General features: G+C 26.8%; 2 protein-coding genes across 7 annotated transcripts; both read right to left on the reverse strand.

The window, feature by feature from the left end:
- Positions 1-611: 611 nt before the first annotated feature.
- LOC137001464 (glutamyl aminopeptidase-like) lies at positions 612-21,098 on the reverse strand. Of its 6 annotated transcripts, none has more exons than XM_067360357.1 (12): positions 20,227-21,098; positions 7,765-8,273; positions 6,956-7,405; positions 6,050-6,212; positions 4,900-5,026; positions 4,571-4,655; positions 2,964-3,325; positions 2,373-2,647; positions 1,830-2,017; positions 1,354-1,680; positions 1,168-1,237; positions 612-990 (listed from the first exon to the last, which is right to left on the reverse strand). In XM_067360357.1, exons 2-12 carry the CDS (start codon positions 8,244-8,246, stop codon positions 853-855), a joined length of 2,667 nt encoding a protein of 888 aa, XP_067216458.1. In that variant the 5' UTR covers positions 8,247-8,273; positions 20,227-21,098; the 3' UTR covers positions 612-852. The 6 variants fall into 6 exon arrangements, with proteins under 6 accessions (XP_067216458.1, XP_067216459.1, XP_067216457.1 ...); XM_067360358.1 differs by lacking the exon at positions 20,227-21,098 and adding an exon at positions 9,688-10,173; XM_067360356.1 differs by lacking the exon at positions 20,227-21,098 and adding an exon at positions 9,637-10,173.
- Positions 10,566-20,363, reverse strand: LOC105674280 (aminopeptidase N-like). Its single transcript, XM_067360345.1, has 12 exons — positions 20,223-20,363; positions 18,312-18,871; positions 17,487-17,936; positions 16,573-16,735; positions 15,416-15,542; positions 15,087-15,171; positions 13,479-13,840; positions 12,886-13,160; positions 12,342-12,529; positions 11,865-12,191; positions 11,658-11,727; positions 10,566-11,480 (listed from the first exon to the last, which is right to left on the reverse strand). The coding sequence occupies exons 2-12, from the start codon at positions 18,842-18,844 to the stop codon at positions 11,343-11,345; spliced, it is 2,718 nt and encodes a 905-aa protein (XP_067216446.1). The 5' UTR covers positions 18,845-18,871; positions 20,223-20,363; the 3' UTR covers positions 10,566-11,342.
- Positions 21,099-21,130: the final 32 nt, after the last annotated feature.

Here is a 21,130-nt window from a genome sequence, read left to right on the forward strand (position 1 = left end):
AAGAGATATCGTCAGAGATGTGTCCCATAATTTGTTTTTCACCGCTCGATCTGTTTAGTCCGTCGGATTTCTCTTTCTTTTAGATGATTTCGAATTTGTCGATTTCTTGAATTGCTTTAGATGTCGCAGGACTGCTACGGATTGTTTAAGACTGCTGCGATCTACTTAAAACAGTGTAAGATTGTGCCCCGTTCATGAAATGCGTTTTTACAACTTTAAATAAGCAATATTCTTTATCCGAAAATAAAACCAATTAAACGACGATAATTTCAAGAATGTTTTTTATCATCGAATCGGTAGAAGAAATCATATTTTGCTACTCGTTATAAATTAAGTGTTTCGGAAAAACAATGACTTTTTCTAGGTGAAATTTAGTACTTTTATTACCGATAAATAAATATTAACAAATAAAATTGTGAGTTCGATACATTGACAATTGCCAATAGTAAAGAATTGCTTACAATATAATATGATAGATACAACTTTTGATTCATGTATGACGGCTTTCTCAGATAATTTCATATAAACAATTAAATGCAAATATTAATATTATCTTCTCTACTACTTCAGATATTAAAAAAGTTTTGGCGTAGGAATACAAACGTTTAAAATATTTTATTTTATATCATTTTATTCTTGACAAAAATTATTTTTTTGCAAGTTACATTACACTTTCCCAAACACATTCTTTACTTCAGAATCGATTCTTTTTTCAATATAGACTATAAGGCTTATAAAGCTGTCAAATAATCTTTGATAATTCTTTGTTTTTTTTATTGCAAATCGAAAAAAACAAATATTTGCTCCAACAAAAATTTGCTTTTAAGAAGGAATAATAAAATAAAACAAATATTATCTAGGCCGTAGTAGACCGATGATCCCATAATTTCTGCTTTTTTTTCCGTACTCCGATCTTCGTTTTTTAATTTTTGCGTTAACAGCATCAACTAGTTGCTTTTCTCTCAAAATAACTTTCGTAAATTCAAGTACCTAAAACAAATTATTTCGATAATTTCAGTAAACCTAAAACTTTTTTGCACTACAGTTTATGAGAGCATTAATTACTGTGTTAAAGATAATGTCATGTACATAAGAAGTCTAATAAAAGTAAGTTTAATATTAAAGTAGTTAAGACGAGAAAGTGTCATTTAAGTTAAAAAAATATACCTTATTCAATTGCTCTACAACATATTGATGCGTAATAATGACAATTAATGTTGCAATTTTGTCGGTTTGCCTGCGAAAAAGTAAAGTGATAAATATTGTTATTTAAAAAGGCAATAAGAATAAAAAACACACTGGTGGATAAAAATTATAAATATAAAGATATAATTATAAAAAAATTATTATTACTTGTTGGAGATAAACATAAGTGTATTATTATTGAGATTTTGCAAAATAAAATCGCAAACTATATCGTTTCTTGCATGCTTTGCAACGGTAAGAAGAAATATGTGAACACGTGTATTGTTGTGTTGTAATAAAATACTATCAATCGAATTTAGAAACAAGTAATTAGAAATGATTTCAGGATTTTCACTGCAAGTTAAATATTCCAAAAATTTTATATTATCAGGTGTTGCTGTCCATTTGTCATATACGTCATACCAAATAGTGCTGTTGGCTGACACCAAACCATTACAATACATCCATGCTTTCCATTCTGATTGCGTTACAAAACTGCGTTACCAGAAAAATGAATTTTTTACAAAAATTTAGCTTATTTTGTGATAAAATAATTTATCTAGTACAGTATTTGACGTATAGAATATAAGTATACGTAATGCAACAGAAATTGTTTATATAAGTATTGTGGTTGTAAAACATACGTGCCACTTTCAGAATATAGATCTCTTGTCATTTGCATATTGGCTACTTCTCTGCATTCTTTGTTAGCAATAATACATGCCCATTTTATGGCTTCCGCTCTTAAACATTTGATGAGAACGCTTTCGTATGGTAGTGGTTCGTATTTTATTCGATACAGAACTCCACTCAATAATTTTTCCATCTTTTCCTAAAAATTGATAAATAATATAAATTTCAATCTATTGTTTTCTATAAAAGATATGTATATTTTTTGTATATTTATACATATATAAATTTACAAAATAATTTAAAACAACCTGATGTTCTTGAAATATCATATTCTTGAACGATTTCTAAAACAATTTTTGCAAAATTTTGCCCGAAATTTAGCTTTTTCAATTATATCACAAAATAAACCTTCGAACAAAATTTTGTTAAAAAAAAATTATTTTAAAAATCGCTCAAGAATACGACATTTCAGGACATCAGTTTGTATTGAATTATCCTGCATTCATAATAATATTATGATGCAATTTTTCTTATGGGAATTTGCTACTACCTACCTTCAAGTCATTAGCATCTTTCATTGAAACTATAAAAGTCATATATTCAAAAGCTTTAAACATCGGATACCATACTACATAATTCGTTTCTAGCGCTAAAAATGCGGTAATTTCCCAAAACGTAGCATAATTAAGTTGATAACGTATGAACAAGTGAAACGCATCATCTATGATTTGCGCTCGATTGAGAACATGTATGTCGATATATTTCGTAGAATTCATGTACTGCGCAAGTTTAAGCCAATTATCAGTATCATAATTAACACGATAATATCCTATAATAAAAAAGAAAGCTTTCATGATTAAAATCTCTTCAAAAAATTTATCAAAAAATAATTATTAAATAATTTTTATTGTTTTTTGTAAAACAATTCCTCAGATTATTTATTATTTAATAAAATATTTTAAATAACTTGGTTGAAAAAAGTGTAGGAGCGATTAATGTGTGAGAATGTTTGCTTGCAAGCATGAGTAACACGCGCACTTGCGAGTATGCGAGTGCATGTGTGACGAACATTAAGGGGTGCGTAACATTAAAAAGCAAAAAAAATACCGAAATAAAACATAACAACATTAATGTTTTATATATACCTATTTGTTGTAAATTGACTATAATCCAATCATTTTCATCAAATTTTTCCGTTATTACTATCGATCTTTGCGGTAATATCCAAAAGGATTTATTGACAAAAATCTTTTCAAAGTTCAGCATTGATTTTGACGTATATGTCACAAATGTTCGAAGATGTTTTGTGTCCTTGTCAGTAAAATTGCGATATTCGAATACTGTCTTGTGAGTCGAATAGTTTCGTGTCACGTACAACATAGGATAATAATAGTTTTCCACCATCCAAAGAGATATAAATTTTTTTATAATAAGTACATTTGTATTATCTGGATATGCATGTAAAATAATTTGCGTCATATTCCTTAAATCGTTTGTTTGATTATATCTGTAAAATGGAAAATTTTTATAAAATTATATATTATGTGAATTTTTAGCAAAAATTTTTTGTCTGCTAAACACAAAATTATTAATTAGTATAATAAAATATTAATTTATATATTTGAATATTACTTTTTATTTACATATTAGTAATTAGCAATATTTAAATTCTTTAAGTTTAAAATCTCTGTTTCTATAACTTTTTTGAAAAATTAGGAAATCTAAATAACAATAATTATTTTTTTTGGAATTATTATGTTATTTTACATGCTAGTAGCTTTTCAAAAATATTTTACTTTAATTTTCGTCTTTATTGCTTATTATATGCACGGTACGAATTGGAGGACGTGATTAAAATGTACTGAAAACCAACATACTCTACAGTGGATGATTTATTGCTATGTACTTAAATTAATATAAATTGACCTACATAAATTCCACTTTAAAAACAAAAACTTGAATTATATTTATCTGCAGGGCCGAAGTTTGGCATAAGCAATATAAGCAATTGCTTCAAAGGCCAGCAAAGGCCTCAAAGGTTCCATACAACTAATTTCATACGAGTATTAAATTGACGGAAAAAATTAAGAAAGCCCTCTTTAAAGCCAGTGCTTACGGGCCCCCTACGATCTAAATCCGGTCTTGTTTATCTGGTTTGTATAGATACATCACACGCAAAAAGGAAATGCCATTAACATATAATTAATGTATCAACAACATTATTTGATTTTTATGTATTGCAATTAAAAACAATGTAGAATAGATTTGTATTGAATATTAAACAACTTAATACATTACTTAACAACTTTATAGCAATACAATTTTATATTCCTAATATACTCTATAATTTTCAGTAGACTTGTCGGTTTTGGAACTCCACCTTTTCAAGTGCAATTTTTATGTGGTTTCGAAAAACGTTAATATAAGCTCTTAAAGATTACAGACAATAAAAATTATAATACCATTTAATAGGGGGCGGTATCTAGTATATAAATTTTTATTTTGTATTTTTTGCTAAGAGATAACTTACAAAAACAAGATATATCAGTTTTGTTGTCTTTTTTTGAAAATCAACGTTATGTTGTTGCTGTTAAATCAACAGTATTCTAGATTTGAAATAACTTTTTAAGATAGGTTTGAAGAAATTTAAATTTATACTTTTGGATAGTAAAATTTTTAATACGTTATTCTTCTTCAATATTTAATTTATGTTATTATTATCAAGCAAAAGAAATAAATAGATATTACTTACTGTTTGCTATTAACATATGTGCGGATACAAGTCCAAAACATATTAGGAGTTATCAAATGGTACAACATGCGCCATATATTGGATGCTGAAAGAATTAAAATTATAATGTGCTTGTTAAGTACTTTGAAATACATATTTTTGTAAGGTTAAGATATATTTCTTTTATAATGAAATTTATGTATGTCAGTACATTGTATTTTAAATCGTGTGTAGATCAATTTTTTATTTATTTTTATAAAATTTAAAAAGTTGAATATTATTTAACAGTATTATTTAATTATATTTATTTTAACCATTTGTAGGATTTTACTTATATTTTGCAAACTTACGTTTTATATAATCTACAATATAATTAAGTGAATTCTTTTCATATTCATTAGAAGAAGTAGCAAAGAGAAGGGATTCCCGTTGTGTTTCGACAATTAATAAATTTATTATGTCATAATCTTGAGAAATCTGAAAAATTTTAAATAATGAGATAAATATTTAGTCAACAAATTACAATTTTAAGCAATACAACACGACTGATCGTTGCAAATAAACTCTTTTTTATCATAAATTATATTGTTTACTAAATAGTTATTAACGAAAAAAGTTTAATGAATACAACGTAACTTTTTAACATTTACGTATATCATACATAATAAACTCTTAACAAATTTATTTATTTAAACGTGGTAAATTGATGTATGTATTTAGTCGTCACTCTATGTTTAAAAGCTTTGAACAATATAAAGTTATTAACAATTAGTACTTTAAATAAATATTCTTCTAATTTTTCCTGCGCAAGAGTTTTGACGAAAGGTCATACGCTGTCATAAAGTAGCAAATCTTTTCCTTTTACTTGTGTTATAAGAGTAATATAAGGTACGCAATTTTTGTTATAATTTATAGCGTCATATGTTGCTACATGCATTTCTTTATTTGGCATACAATAATGAAAATCTAATCATATATTTGTATTAAATGCAAAACGAGGTATTATGTGCCCTCGGTGTCAAAAACAAACATATATGCACACATATACACATACACATTAAAGATCATTATCACTTGTTTTACAATGCAGGAATAATTATTACAAACAAATTCGAGAATAAGAGAGGAAAAGTCTCTACACTAAACTATTCTCCAAAAGATATTGGAGAGTTGGGAAAGGGGATAAGATTTTCATCAGAATGCAGAAAGAGGGAAGCAAAGCTTTTTTCCTGCCACGCGTTTTGTTTACCATGTTTAAATAAATAAATCTGCTAAGAATAAGAGTTCATTTTACTAAATATAGATGGTGTCATAAAATTACGATCTATTCAGTAAACTTCTTTTCTTAACAACTTTTTAATAAATAATGAGTGACGAAAACGTTTTTCTTGTTACTTAGAACAATTGGCTTTGGTAACGTATGTCAAAGTCAAGACAATTGGCTCTGATTGTGCAAATGTTTACCAAATGTAGTATATCAATAATAAGAATAAAATAAACCTGATATAAAATATACGTTGCAAGCAATCTGATAAAACCTGTTTTCGACCACAGCAACACATCACTATACCAAAGAGATACTATTTGATATGTTATTAAGTATGACACTTTCAATTTACGCCCAATGGGATCTGAGTCTTTGTCGCGAATAATATCAGCTTCTCTAAAAAATGTTTTCAAATATGAAAAGTCCGTCGACAATGTTTGCGGTAAATAAATTGTGTAATAGATTCTTTATTTTGTGGATATAACAAATTATTACAAAGTTACGAATAAACCTTTGTGTTTTTTATAACTATTTTTGGCAAAAAATGTATTGAAGATTTTTTTAGCTTAATCTCATAACAAGTAGAAATAAAGTAACTTTTAAAAATTTTGTGCTATTATGTCACTTTTTTAACAATGTAATTTATTTTACTTATGAAACGACGTAATATTATCTGTTTATTTATACAGTCACATACAGATTTTATTTCAAAAAGCTAGAAAAAAGAAATTTTGTACATTTTTCATAAATAACTTCACGGATAAAAAAGAACGTTGGATTTTAAAAGACAAGAACTTTGATAAATTTGGACAAAATAACTGTTATAATAAAAGCTCTTATTGCAGTCGCTTTATATGTACAACTTATAGCACACAGTCATTTTTCATGCTTCTAAAGCTAAAATAAAATCTGAATTGACGAAAAAAATGATTATTTCTAATTTTAATCTAAACTAAGAGTAATGATATTTTCTTAATGTGACGCAAGTGAAATTGTATAGATTTCAACTATTTTCTAATTTATACATTGTGACATAAAAATATGTTTATTTTTCAGTTTTGAAATTATATTATTCGATAGTTTTACATTTCTTATTTAATAATTATTTTTGATCAATTTATTTTAGTTTTGAATATTACCTGTGTAAAATTAGTCCCCATGTCTCAGTGGTATTGTGTTGATTATCCCATAATGCAACATAGTCTATTTTTGGTAATTTGTCTATAGTATTTTCACGTTTTAAAAAGTATAGAACTTGTTGGGCAATACATTCCGCTAAATGTAAATAGCCTGTAATGTTTTTTCTACCCCAAAATGTGACGTTTGCAACCGAAGTATGAATTCTAGTGAATGAAGTTATTACAACCTTTATATGTTCGATAAATATTGAAGATGATTTTTCAAAATGTGTCCACATCATGTCATATTCAAGTTTGTCATTTTCTGTTGCTTGTATAGGCATATTTGACAAAGCTGTGTAATTTTTATGATGCTTGATGGAAATTTTATAGGTGGCATTAAATGCTATCTTGTCCCAGCATGGGAATAGTTGTTGAGCAGTCATTACATCAACACCTGTCGCATTTAATCTATCATATTTTAACAATATGATAAATTTTAAATATAATTATATTCAATAATCGATTACGGATAAACTATGGAGGACAGACTAAAAGTGTTGGATTTCATAAAAATTGAATCATAGTTTATAACGCTGTACAGAATGTTGCAAATGTCAAAATTTGACATATATTTCTACATCTAGAAATCAACAAATTTGAAATGCAGTGTTGAATTCATTTGAGTACTATTATGTCTATTTTATGTAATACGCAATTCTCAGAATGTCATCCGGTTTATAAATGTTTTTAATAAATATATTTTGAAAAGGATATTATCGAAAATAATCTGTATAGTATAATTTTGTTTCAAATATTTTTTTACTCACATATTATCCGGAATTTCCTTAGAGTATGAAAATGCAGAGATGTATTTCTTGTCATTATTTATGTGACGCATATACGCCATTATTAGAGTATACCTTCCAGGTGTTAAAAATTCTGGTAATTCTGGCATATTGGTAAAATCAATCGTAAGCATGTTCCGCTTATGAATAAATGAATAATTTGGAATATAAGTTTTTTCACTATCAAAGTCTTTATACAAATAAATTTTAAATATAGCGAAGGTCACTGGATGCATAGATACATTTTCCGTTTGACGATTAATATATATAGTTATATTACATTCACCAATAATGTCATTTGTTTCGTAACTAAATTTTATTTTGGCATTATAATGCAATGGTATTAATGGTATAGAATGCGGTAAATGAATTGCAGTCTCAAGCTCGGGATCGACAGCAGTGCAAAGTGCTATTGTAGCGATTAACATTATTTCGCCATTTATTAAAGGCTTTCGGAATATCATATTTAGTTTTCTTTATATAAAAAGTTTCTGAAAAAATATTTGTTAGCAATAAAATATATACAAAATAAATCGTTACAAACAAGCTGCAGAGCCAGAGCTAGTTAGGTATGCTCAGTTTATTACTTTATATCACATTAACAATAAAATAGACGTTTCGACTTTGTTGAGATTAATGCTCAATGACCTGGAGGTTTACTGTATTGGTATTAAGTATGACTTTGAAGATATGATTTCAACTACCCTTTAAATGTTTTCGAAAGAAACGTTTTATAGGACTAATTTATTGTAATATAATCTAGAAAATAGTTTTTTTTTAATTTTTTTAATAATTGTACTGAAGATGACCACACCCAAATGGTCGAAACGTCTATTTTATTGTTAATGTGATATAAAGTAATAAACTGAGCATGCCTAATTAGCTCTGGTTCTGCAGCTTGTTTGTAACGATTTATTTTGAATAATTCAAGCCGAAAAATTGTAATATCTTAATTAAAATATATACATTTGCAATACATAATTCTTAATTTTTATATAACAGAAAAAAGTATATAATAACGATTAAAGTAACTTACACTGAAAAAATACAAAAAAAACCATGATATACTGAGAGCAAAATGTGATATTTTAAACAATAATTGTATGATATTATAATTATAGTTACGGCACTTAATTTTATAGGAATCGTTAATATAATGTTAGCAATATATTTTTAAATGTATAGTATATTGCCAAAGATGTAAGCAATCATACAGTTAGAACATTTAGAAAAACATGGTAGACACCAAATAACGCTATTGATTATGGTTACTGCTATTATTCTTTTCTTTCAGTGTAAGATATAATAAAAGAAACATGAAAAATTAAAATTAATAAAATATTACTGACAGTTTTTGGAAAAATAGTAATATTGTTTGCATATATATGAATAATTTCATAGAATATTATCAAAACATGTTAAATACTTAAACACATTAAAACATATTGAATATTTAAAAATGCTTTTTGCAATACAAGAATACAAAAAAAGATGAAATTATAACTTAAAGTAATTCGATAACTTAAAGTAATTCGCTAGTAATCCGAGAAACATTAAAATGTTAAAATATTATATTTATTATCAGTTATGATATACATTCTCAAATACATGTAAGCAAGCTGTGCGCACACACATACACAGTTAATTAGTTGCACTTTGCAGTAATGATAATTAATTATTACACATGAAAAGACTTATGCTGTACAAAATAAAAAATAAAAAAGTAAAAAGAAAATTAGTGATACAGTTACTTATGCAGAAAGAGATTTGAAAAAATAAAGTTGTATTCATCATGCTTTATAAATTTTTTTATGTTCTGAATTAGAAATATCTTGTTTCTGGTCACTTACCTACATATATATATTAAATAAGTCAATTAAAATGCAATGCTACGTAAAAACTTACAATCTTGTAAGAATAATACAGTTAATACACACAAATCGTGAATGCCAGGAGTATATAAATCAAACTGCTATTCCATTTGCACCGAGAAGTCGCCGAATACTAAGAAAGATACTTGTAATTGATATTATATATGTCTCACAAACAGGCTAAGAGGTCATTCAACAGGCAAACACTTTACTAGTCGATAGAAGATGATATTTAATTTGGTGGCAGCAGATATAACTTCGATAGCTCTATAGTTCCATATACATACGATTGTGTGTCACAATAACGAATGTCGAGTAATTGCTGGCGGTTTAGTGATTGTCCAAATGTGTGGCAAGGTCTGTTATTGCACATTTGTCTTGCATGATTAAAGGAAGAACTAAAGACCAGCAAATTAAAAACATGAATCTACCAAATTATGTTTATTGCAAGAGATATCGTCAGAAATGTGCCCCATAATTTGTTTTTCACCACTCGATCTGTTTAGTCCGTCGGATTTCTCTTTTTTTTAGATGATTTTGAATTTGTCGATTTCTTGAATTGCTTTAGATGTCGCAGGACTGCTACGGATTGTTTAAGACTGTTGCGATCTACTTAAAACAGTGTAAGATTGTGCCCCGTTCATGAAATGCGTTTTTACAACTTTAAATAAGCAATATTCTTTATCCGAAAATAAAACCAATTAAACGACGATAATTTCAAAAATGTTTTTTATCATCGAATCGGTAGAAGAAATCATATTTTGCTACTCGTTATAAATTAAGTGTTTCAGAAAAACAGCGACTTTTTCTAGGTGAAATTTAGATGTACTTTTATTACCGATAAATAAATATTAACAAATAAAATTGTGAGTTCGATACATTGACAATTGCCAATAGTAAAGAATCGTTTACAATATAATATGATAGATACAACTTTTGATTCACACTCAAAAAAATATTTCGCTGATGTAGTCAGATTTCTAGATATCGCAACAAGAATGTATCGCTATTTTTCGTATCTATGAAAACATTGTTTGTCACATATAGAATTTATAGCAGTAATGTTCTAGCAATAGCTTCTGAAAAATTTAGGTACCATTGCTAAATGTTATTCATTGCATGATTTAACACGTGATTGATCTTATATAAATAGGCGCTTTAGAGAAACTTTCTTTTTAAAGTTGACAAACAATACAGATATATATTCTGTTTCTGTCATCTAAACTGATTAAGTAATTACATATGCAATATCACAACAGTTGCTAATCATTTATCTGTTTTAGTTAATTTTTTACACCTAGAAAATTTTAGCTATTATTGCAAGATCATTTTTTTGAGTGTCAGATAAATTTATATAAACAATTAAATGCAAATATTAATATTATTTTTTCTACTACTTCAGATATTTAAAAAGTTTTGGCGTAGGAATACAAACGTTTAAAATATTTTATTTTATATCATTTTATTCTTGACAAAAATTATTTTTTTGCAAGTACATTTACATTACACTTTCCCAAACACTTTCTTTACTTCAGAATCGATTCTTTTTTCAATATAGACTATAAAGCTTATAAAGTTGTCAAATAATTTTTGATAATTTTTTGTTTTTTTTATTGCAAATCTAAAAAAACAAATATCTGCTCCAACAAAAATTTGCTTTTAAAAAGAAATAATAAAATAAAACAAATATTATCTAGGCCGTAATAGACCGATGATCCCATAATTTCTGTTTTTTTTTCCGTACTCCGATCTTCGTTTTTTAATTTTTGCGTCAACAGCATCAACTAGTTGCTTTTCTCCCAAATTAACTTTCGTAAATTCAAGTACCTAAAACAAATTATTTCGATAATTTCAGTAAACCTAAAACTTTTTTGCACTACAGTTTATGAGAGTATTAATTGCTGTGTTAAACATAATGTCATGTACATGAAAAGTCTAGTAAAAATAAGCTTAATATTAAAGTAGTTAAAAAATAAAAGTGTTATTTAAGTTAAAAAAATATACCTTATTTAATTGCTTTACAACATGTTGATGCGTAATAATGACAATTAATGTTGCAATTTGGTCGGCTTGCCTGCAAAAAAATAAAGTGATAAATATTGTCATTTAAAAAAACAATAAGAATAAAAATGCCGCTGGAGTGTAAAATTTATAAATATAACAAAAATTTATATAAATACTAAGATTTATTTGCAAAGAAATTATTATTACGTGTTGGAAGTAAACATAAATGTATTATTTTTGAGATTTTGCAATATAAAATCGCAAACTGTATCGTTGCTTGCATGCCGCGCAACGATAAAAAGAAATATGTGAGCACGTGTATTGTTGTGTTGTAATAAAAAACTATCAATCAAATTCAGCTGCAAATAATCAGAAATGACTATAGGATCTTCACTGCAACTTAAATATTCTAAAAAATTTATATCATTAGGTGTTGCTGTCCATTTCTTCCATACAGCGTGCCAAATGGTGCTGTTCGCTGACACTAAACCATTACAATACATCCATGCTTTCCATTCTGATTGCGTTACAAAACTGCGTTAACAGAAAAAAAAAATTTTTTACAAAAATTCAGTGTATTTTATGAAAAAATAGTTTATCTAGTACAGTATTTGATGTATATAATGTAAGTATACGTATTGCAACAGAAATTGTTCATATAAATATTGTGGATGTAAAACATACGTGGCACTTTCAGAATATAGATCTCTTGTCATTTGCATATTGGCTACTTTTCTACAATTTTTGTTACGAATAATACATGCCCATTTTACGGCTTCCTCTCTTAAACGTTGGATTAGAACGCTTTCGTGTGGTTGTGGTTCGTATTTTATTCGATACAGAATTCCACTCAATAATTTTTCCATCTTTTCCTAAAAATTGATAAATAATATAAATTTCAATCTATTGTTCTCTATAAAAGATATGTATATTTTTTGTATATTTATACATATATAAATTTACAAAATAATTTAAAACAACCTGATGTTCTTGAAATATCATATTCTTGAACGATTTCTAAAACAATTTTTGCAAAATTTTGCCCGAAATTTAGCTTTTTCAATTATATCACAAAATAAACCTTCGAACAAAATTTTGTTAAAAAAAAATTATTTTAAAAATCGCTCAAGAATACGACATTTCAAGGACATCAGATTGTATTGAATTATCCTGCATTTATAATAATATTATGATGCAATTTTTCTTATGGGAATTTGCTACTACCTACCTTCAAGTCATTAGCATCTTTCATTGAAACTATAAAAGTCATATATTCAAAAGCTTTAAACATCGGATACCATACTACATAATTCGTTTCTAGCGCTAAAAATGCGGTAATTTTCCAAAACGTAGCATAATTAAGTTGATAACGTATGAACAAGTGAAACGCATCATCTATGATTTGCGCTCGATTGAGAACATGTATGTCGATATATTTCGTAGAATTCATGTACTGCGCAAGTTTAAGCCAATTATCAGTATCATAATTAACACGATAATATCCTATAATAAAAAAGAAAGCTTTTATGATTAAAATCTCTTGAAAAAATTTATCAAAAAATAATTATTAAATAATTTTTATTGTTTTTTGTGAAACAATTCCTCAGATTATTTATTATTTAATAAAATATTTTAAACAACTTGTTTGAAAAAAGTGTAGGAGCGATTAATGTGTGAGAATGTTTGCTTGCAAGCATGAGTAACACGCGCACTTGCGAGTATGCGAGTGCATGTGTGACGAACATTAAGGTGCGTAACATTAAAAAGCAAAAAAGATACCGAAATAAAACACACATAATAACATTAATGTTTTATACATACCTATTTGTTGTAAATTGACTATAATCCAATCATTTTCATCAAATTTTTCCGTTATTACTATCGATCTTTGCGGTAATATCCAAAAGGATTTATTGACAAAAATCTCTTCAAAGTTCAGCATTGATTTTGACGTATATGTCACAAATGTTCGAAGATGTTTTGTGTCCTTGTCAGTAAAATCGCGATATTCGAATACTGTCTTGTCAGTCGAATAGTTTCGTGTCACGTACAACATAGGATAATAATAGTTTTCCACCATCCAAAGAGATATAAATTCTTTTATAATAAATACATTTGTATTATCTGGATATGCATGTAAAATAATTTGCGTCATATTCCTTAAATCATCTGTTTGATTATATCTGTAAAATGGAAAATTTGTATAAAATTATATATTATGTGAATTTTTAGCAAAAATTTTTTGTCTGCTAAACACAAAATTATTAATTAGTATATTAAAATATTAATTTATATATTTGAATATTACTTTTTATTTACATATTAGTAATTAGCAATATTCAAATTCTTTAAGTTTAAAATCTCTGTTTCTATAACTTTTTTGGAAAATTATGAAATCTAAATAACAATAATTATTTTTTTTGAAATTATTATGTTATTTTACATGCTAGTAGCTTTTCAAAAATATTTTACTTTAATTTTCGTCTTTATTGCTTATTATATGCACGGTACGAATTGGAGGACGTGATTAAAATGTACTGAAAACCGACATACTCTACAGTGGATGATTTATTGCTATGTACTTAAATTAATATAAATTGATCTACATATAAATTCCACTTTAAAAACAAAAACTTGAATTATATTTATCTGCAGGGCCGAAGTTTGGCATAAGCAATATAAGCAGTTGCTTCAAAAGCCAGCAAAGGCCTCAAAGGTTCCATACAACTAATTTCATACAAGTATTAAATTGACGGAAAAAATTAAAAAGGCCCTCTTTAAAGCCAGTGCTTAGGGGCCCCCTACAATCTAAATCCGGTCTTGTTTATCTGGTTTGTATAGATACATCACACGCAAAAAGGAAATGCCATTAACATATAATTAATGTATCAACAACATTATTTGGTTTTTATGTATTGCAATTAAAAACAATGTAGAATAGATTTGTATTGAATATTAAACAACTTAATACATTACTTAACAACTTAAAACAATACAATTTTATATTCCTAATATGCTCTATAATTTTCAGTAGATTTATCGGTTTTGGAACTCCACCTTTTCAAGTGCAATTTTTATGTGGTTTCGAAAAACGTTAATATAAGCTCTTAAAGGTTACAGACAATAAAAATTATAATACCATTTAATAGGGGGCGGTATCTAGTATATAAATTTTTATTTTGTATTTTTTGCTAAGAGTTAACTTACAAAAACAAGATATATCAGTTTTGTTGTCTTTCTTTGAAAATCAACGTTATGTTGTTGCTGTTAAATCAACAGTATTCTAGATTTGAAATAACTTCTTAAGATAGGTTTAAAGAAATTTAAATTTATATTTTTGGATAGTAAAATTTTTAATACGTTATTCTTCTTCAATATTTAATTTATGTTATTATTTTCAAGCAAAAGAAATAAAGAGATATTACTTACTGTTTGCTATTAACATATGTGCGAATACCAGTCCAAAACATATCAGGAGTTATCAAATGGTACAACATGCGCCATATATTGGATGCTGAAAGAATTAAAATTATAATGTGCTTGTTAAGTACTTTGAAATACATATTTTTGTAAAGTTAAGATATATTTCTTTTATAATGAAATTTATGTATGTCAGTACATTGTATTTTAAATCGTGTGTAGATCAATTTTTTATTTATTTTTATAAAATTTGAAAAGTTGAATGTTATTCAACAGTATTATTTAATTATATTTATCTTAATCTTTTGTAGGATTTTACTTATATTTTGCAAACTTACGTTTTATATAATCTACAATATAATTAAGTGAATTCTTTTCATATTCATTAGAAGAAGTAGCAAAGAGAAAGGATTCCCGTTGTGTTTCGACAATAAATAAATTCATTATGTCATAATCTTGAGAAATCTGAAAAATTTTAAATAATGAGATAAATATTTAGTCAACAAATTACAATTTTAAGCAATACAGCACGACTGATCGTTGCAAATAAACTCTTTTTTATCATAAATTATATTGTTTACTAAATAGTTATTAACGAAAAAAGTTTAATGAATACAACGTAACTTTTTAACATTTACGTATATCATACATAACAAACTCTTAACAAATTTATTTATTTAAACGTGGTAAATTGATGTATGTATTTAGTCGTCACTCTATGTTTAAAAGCTTTGAACAATATAAAGTTATTAACAATTAGTACTTCAAATAAATATTCCTCTAATTTTTCTTGCGCAGAAGTTTTGACGAAAGGTCATATGCTGTCATAAAGTAGCAAATCTTTTCCTTTTACTTGTGTTATAAGAGTAATATAAAGTACGCAATTTCTGTTATAATTCATAGCGTCATATGTTGCTACATGCATTTCTTTATTTGGCATACAATAATGAAAATCTTATCATATATTTGTATTAAATGCAAAACGAGGTATTATGTGCTTTCGGTGTCAAAAAATAACGTATATGCACACATATACACATACACATTAAAGATCATTATCACTTGTTTTACAATGCAGGAATAATTATTACAAACAAACTCAAGAATAAGAGGGGAAAAGTCTCTACACTAAACTATTCTCCAAAAGATATTGGAGAGAGAGAGAGTTGAGTAGGGGATAAGATTTTCATCAGAATACAGAAAGAGGGAGGCAAAGCTTTTTTCCTGCCATGCGTTCTGTTTACCATGTTTAAATAAATAAATCTGCTAAGAATAAAAGTTCATTTTACTAAATATAGATGGTGTCATAAAATTACGATCTATTCAGTAAACTTCTTTTCTTAACAACTTTTTAATAAATAATGAGTGACGAAAACGTTTTTCTTGTTACTTAGAACAATTGGCTTTGGTAACGTATGTCAAAGTCAAGACAATTGGCTCTGATTGTGCAAATGTTTATCAAATGTAGTATATCAATAATAAGAATAAAATAAACCTGATATAAAATATACGTTGCAAGCAATCTGATAAAACCTGTTTTCGACCACAGCAACACATCACTATACCAAAGAGATACTATTTGATATGTTATTAAGTATGACACTTTCAATTTACGCCCAATGGGATCTGAGTCTTCGTCGCGAATAATATCAGCTTCTCTAAAAAATGTTTTCAAATATGAAAAGTCCGTCGACAATGTTTGCGGTAAATAAACTGTTTAATAGGTTTCTTTCTCTATTTTGTGGATATAACAAATTATTACAAAGTTACGAATAAACCTTTTTGTTTTTTATAACTGTTTTTGGCAAAAAATGTATTGAAGATTTTTTTAGCTTAATCTCATAACAAGTAGAAATAAAGTGACTTTTGAAAATTTTGTGCTATTGTGTCACTTTTTTAACAATGTAATTTATTTTACTTATGAAACAACGTAATATTATCTATACGTTTATTTATACAGTCACATACAGATTTTATTTCAAAAGCTAGAAAAAAGAAATTTTGTACATTTTTCATAAATAACTTCACGGATAAAAAAGAACGTTGGATTTTAAAAGACAAGAACTTTGATAAATTTCGACAAAATAACTGATATAATAAAAGCTCTTATTGCAGTCGCTTTATATGTACAACTTATAGCACACAGTCATTTTTCATGCTTCTAAAGCTAAAATAAAATCTGAATTGACGAAAAAAATGATTATTTTTAATTTTAATCTAAACTAAAAGTAATGATATTTTCTTACTGTGACGCAAGTGAAATTGTATAGATTTCAACTATTTTTTAATTTATACATTATGACATAAAAATATGTTTATCTTTCAGTTTTGAAATTATATTATTAGATAGTTTTACATTTATTATTTAATAATCATTTTTGATCAATTTATTTTAATTTTGAATATTACCTGTGTAAAATTAGTCCCCATGTCTCAGTGGTATTGTGTTGATTATCCCATAATGCAACATAGTCTATTTTTGGTAATTTGTCTATAGTATTTTCACGTTTTAAAAAGTATAGAACTTGTTGGGCAATACATTCCGCTAAATGTAAATAGCCTGTAATGTTTTTTCTACCCCAAAATGTGACGTTTGCAACCAAAGTATGAATTTTAGTGAATGAAGTTATTACAACCTTTACATGTTCGATAAATATTGAAGATGAATTCTCAAAATGTGTCCACATCATGTCATATTCAAGTTTGTCATTTTCTGTTGCTTGTATAGGCATATTTGACAAAGCTGTGTAATTTTTATGATGCTTGATGGAAATTTTATAGGTGGCATTAAATGCTATCTTATCCCAGCATGGGAATAGTTGTTGAGCAGTCATTACATCAACACCTGTCGCATTTAACCTATCATATTTTAACAATATGGTAAATATAAAATTTTTAATATAATTATACTCAATAATCGACTAAGGATAAACTATGAAGGATAGACTAGAAGTGTTGGATTTCATAAAAGTTGAATCATAATTTATAACGCTGTACGGAATGTTGCAAATATACCATTTTGACAAATATTTCTACATCTTAAAATCAACAAATTTGAAATGCAGTGTTGAATTCATTTGAGTACTATTATGTCTATTTTATGTAATATGCAATTTTTGGAATGTTCTCTTTATAAATGTTTTTATAAATGTTTTTAATAAATATATTTTGAAAAGGATATTAGCGAAAACAATCTGTATAGTATAATTTTGTTTCAAATATTTTTTTACTTACATATTATCCGGAGTTTCATTAGAGTATGAAAATGCAGTGATGTATTTCTTGTCATTATTTATGTGACGCATATATGCCATTATTAGAGTGTATCTTCCAGGTGATAAAAATTTTGGTAAGTTTGGCATATTGGTAAAATCAATCGTAAGCATGTTTTGTTCATGAATAAATGAATAATTTGGAAGATAAATTTTCTCATTAAGAAGATCTTTATACAGAGCAATTTTAAATATAGCGAAGGTCACTGGATGCATAGATATGTTTTTCGTTTGACGATTAATATATATAGTTATATTACATTCACCAATAATGTCATTTGTGTCGTAACTAAATCTTATATTGGCACCATAATGCAATGGTATTAGTGGTATAGAGTCCGGGAAATAAACTCCAGTGTCATTTCCGGTATTGATAGTAGTATTATTTTCGGTATTGATAACAGTGTCATTTTCGGTATTAATAGTTACAATAGTACAAAGTACTATTGTAGCGATTATTATTTGGCCATTTGTTAAAGGCTTTCGGAATATCATATTTAGTTTTCTTTATATGAAAAGTTTCTGAAAAAATATTTGTTAGAAATAAAATATATACAAAATAAATCATTACAAACAAGCTGCAGAGCCAGAGCTAGTTAGGCATGCTCAGTTTATTACTTTATATCACATTAACAATAAAATAGACGTTTCGACTTTGTTGAGATTAATGCTCAATGACCTGGAGGTTTACTGTATTGGTATTAAGTATGACTTCGAAGATATGATTTCAACTACCCTTTAAATGTTTTCGAAAGAAACGTTTTATAGGACTAATTTATTGTAATATAATCTAGAAAATAGTTTTTTTTTTATTTTTTTAATAATTGTACTGAAGATGACCACACCCGAATGATCGAAACGTCTATTTTATTGTTAATGTGATATAAAGTAATAAACTGAGCATGCCTAACTAGCTCTGGCTCTGCAGCTTGTTTGTAACGATTTATTTTGAATAATTCAAGCCAAAAAATTGTAATATCTTAATTATAATATATATATTTGCAATACATAGTTCTTAATTTTTATATAACAGAAAAAAGTATATAATAACGATTAAAGTAACTTACACTGAAAAAATACAATGAGAAAAAACCATGATATACTGACAATGAGAGCAAAGTGTGATATTTTGAACAATAATTGTGCGATATTATAATTATAGTTACGGCACTTAATTTTATAGGAATCGTTAATATAATGTTAGCAATATATTTTTATATGTATAGTATATTGCCAAAGATATAAGCAATCATGCAGTTAGAACATTTAGAAAAACATGGTAGACACCAAATAACGCTATTGATTATGGTTACTGCTATTATTCTTTTCTTTCAGTGTAAGGTATAATAAAAGAAACGTGAAAAAATAAAATTAATAAAATATTTCTGACAGTTTTTGGAAAGATAGTAATATTGTTTGCATATATATAAATAATTTCATAGAATATTATCAAAACATGTGTTAAATACTTAAACATATTAAAACATATTAAATATTTAAAAATGCTTTTTGCAATACAAAATTATAAAAAAAGACGAAATTATAACTTAAAGTAATTCGCTAGTAATCCGAGAAACATTAAAATGTTAAAATATTATATTTATTATCAGTTATGATATACATTCTCAAATACATGTAAGCAAGCTGTGCGCGCACACATACACAGTTAATTATTTGCACTTTGCAGTAATGATAATTAATTATTACACATGAAAAGACTTATGTTGTACAGAATAAAAAATGACAGAGTAAAAAAAGTTAGTGATACAGTTACTTATGCAGAAAGAGATTTGAGAAAATAAAGTTGTATTTATCATGCTTTATAAATTTTTCTATGTTCTGAATTAGAAATATTTTGTTTCTGGTCACTTACCTACATGTGTATATTAAATAAGTCAATTAAAATGCAATGCTACGTAAAAACTTACAATCTTGTAAGAATAATACAGTTAATACACACAAATTGTGAATGCCAAAAGTATATAAATCAAATGCGATTCCGTTTGCACCGAGAAGTCTCCGAATACTAAGAAGGATATTTGTAATTGATATAATATATATGTCTCACAAATAGGCTAAGAGGTCATTCAACAGGAAAACACTTTACTAGTCGATAGATGATATTCAATTTGGATGCAGCAGATATAACTTCGATAGCTCGTTTTTCCTCGATATACATACGATTGTGTGTCACAATAACGAAGATCGAGTAATTTGTCAAATTTATTTAACTTTTTTAGTGCATTTCTTCAGGATACATCATATAATAATACTTTTATGTATATATCGTTATTGTGACATGATCGCCTCTACAAATTTAAATGCACAAATAATTTCTATATAAATTTTATCAGTATGTATATCGAAGAAAACGAGCTATCGAAGTTATATCTGCAGCCTCCAAATTGAATATCATTTATCACACACACATACTGTCAAACATTAATTTCAATGAAGAGATAAAGTAAAGCGAAAAAAAGCAACATACATTACGAATATGAAGAGTATCTGAAAATTTATCATTCGTAATAATTAATACATAATATTTATTTTTCTTAACTGTTAAATTTTGAATGGGTCCAAGTGCTTTGATGAGAAAAATAGATCTGTAATGGATAAAACAAATTTGTCTCTTCCGTCAATCGGTGCAATCAGCATGGAAAAATTTTCAAGTACATTAATTAACACTCAAAAGAATTCAAGTGTCGAAAGGTATGATTCATCACTAACACAGATTGAAGCAGTTCGACAATTCGGACATGCCTCATGGAGAGAGAGAGA

The sequence above is a fragment of the Linepithema humile genome, chromosome 8 (assembly GCF_040581485.1).
Source record: "Linepithema humile isolate Giens D197 chromosome 8, Lhum_UNIL_v1.0, whole genome shotgun sequence".
Lineage (NCBI taxonomy): Eukaryota > Metazoa > Arthropoda > Insecta > Hymenoptera > Formicidae > Linepithema > Linepithema humile.

Excerpts from the sequence above, each read along its gene's own strand:
- LOC137001464 (XM_067360357.1), bottom strand. The coding sequence starts at position 8,246 with ATGATATTCCGAAAGCCTTTAATAAATGGCGAAATAATGTTAATCGCT. Across the intron at positions 5,027-6,049 it reads CAACGTATATTTTATATCAG|ATTTCTCAAGATTATGACAT; the intron begins GTTTATTTTATT and ends AAAATTTTTCAG. Across the intron at positions 991-1,167 it reads TTGTAGAGCAATTGAATAAG|GTACTTGAATTTACGAAAGT; the intron begins GTATATTTTTTT and ends AATTTGTTTTAG.
- LOC105674280 (XM_067360345.1), bottom strand. The coding sequence starts at position 18,844 with ATGATATTCCGAAAGCCTTTAACAAATGGCCAAATAATAATCGCTACA. Across the intron at positions 12,530-12,885 it reads AAGATGCTAATGACTTGAAG|GAAAAGATGGAAAAATTATT; the intron begins GTAGGTAGTAGC and ends ATCAATTTTTAG. Across the intron at positions 11,481-11,657 it reads TTGTAAAGCAATTAAATAAG|GTACTTGAATTTACGAAAGT; the intron begins GTATATTTTTTT and ends AATTTGTTTTAG.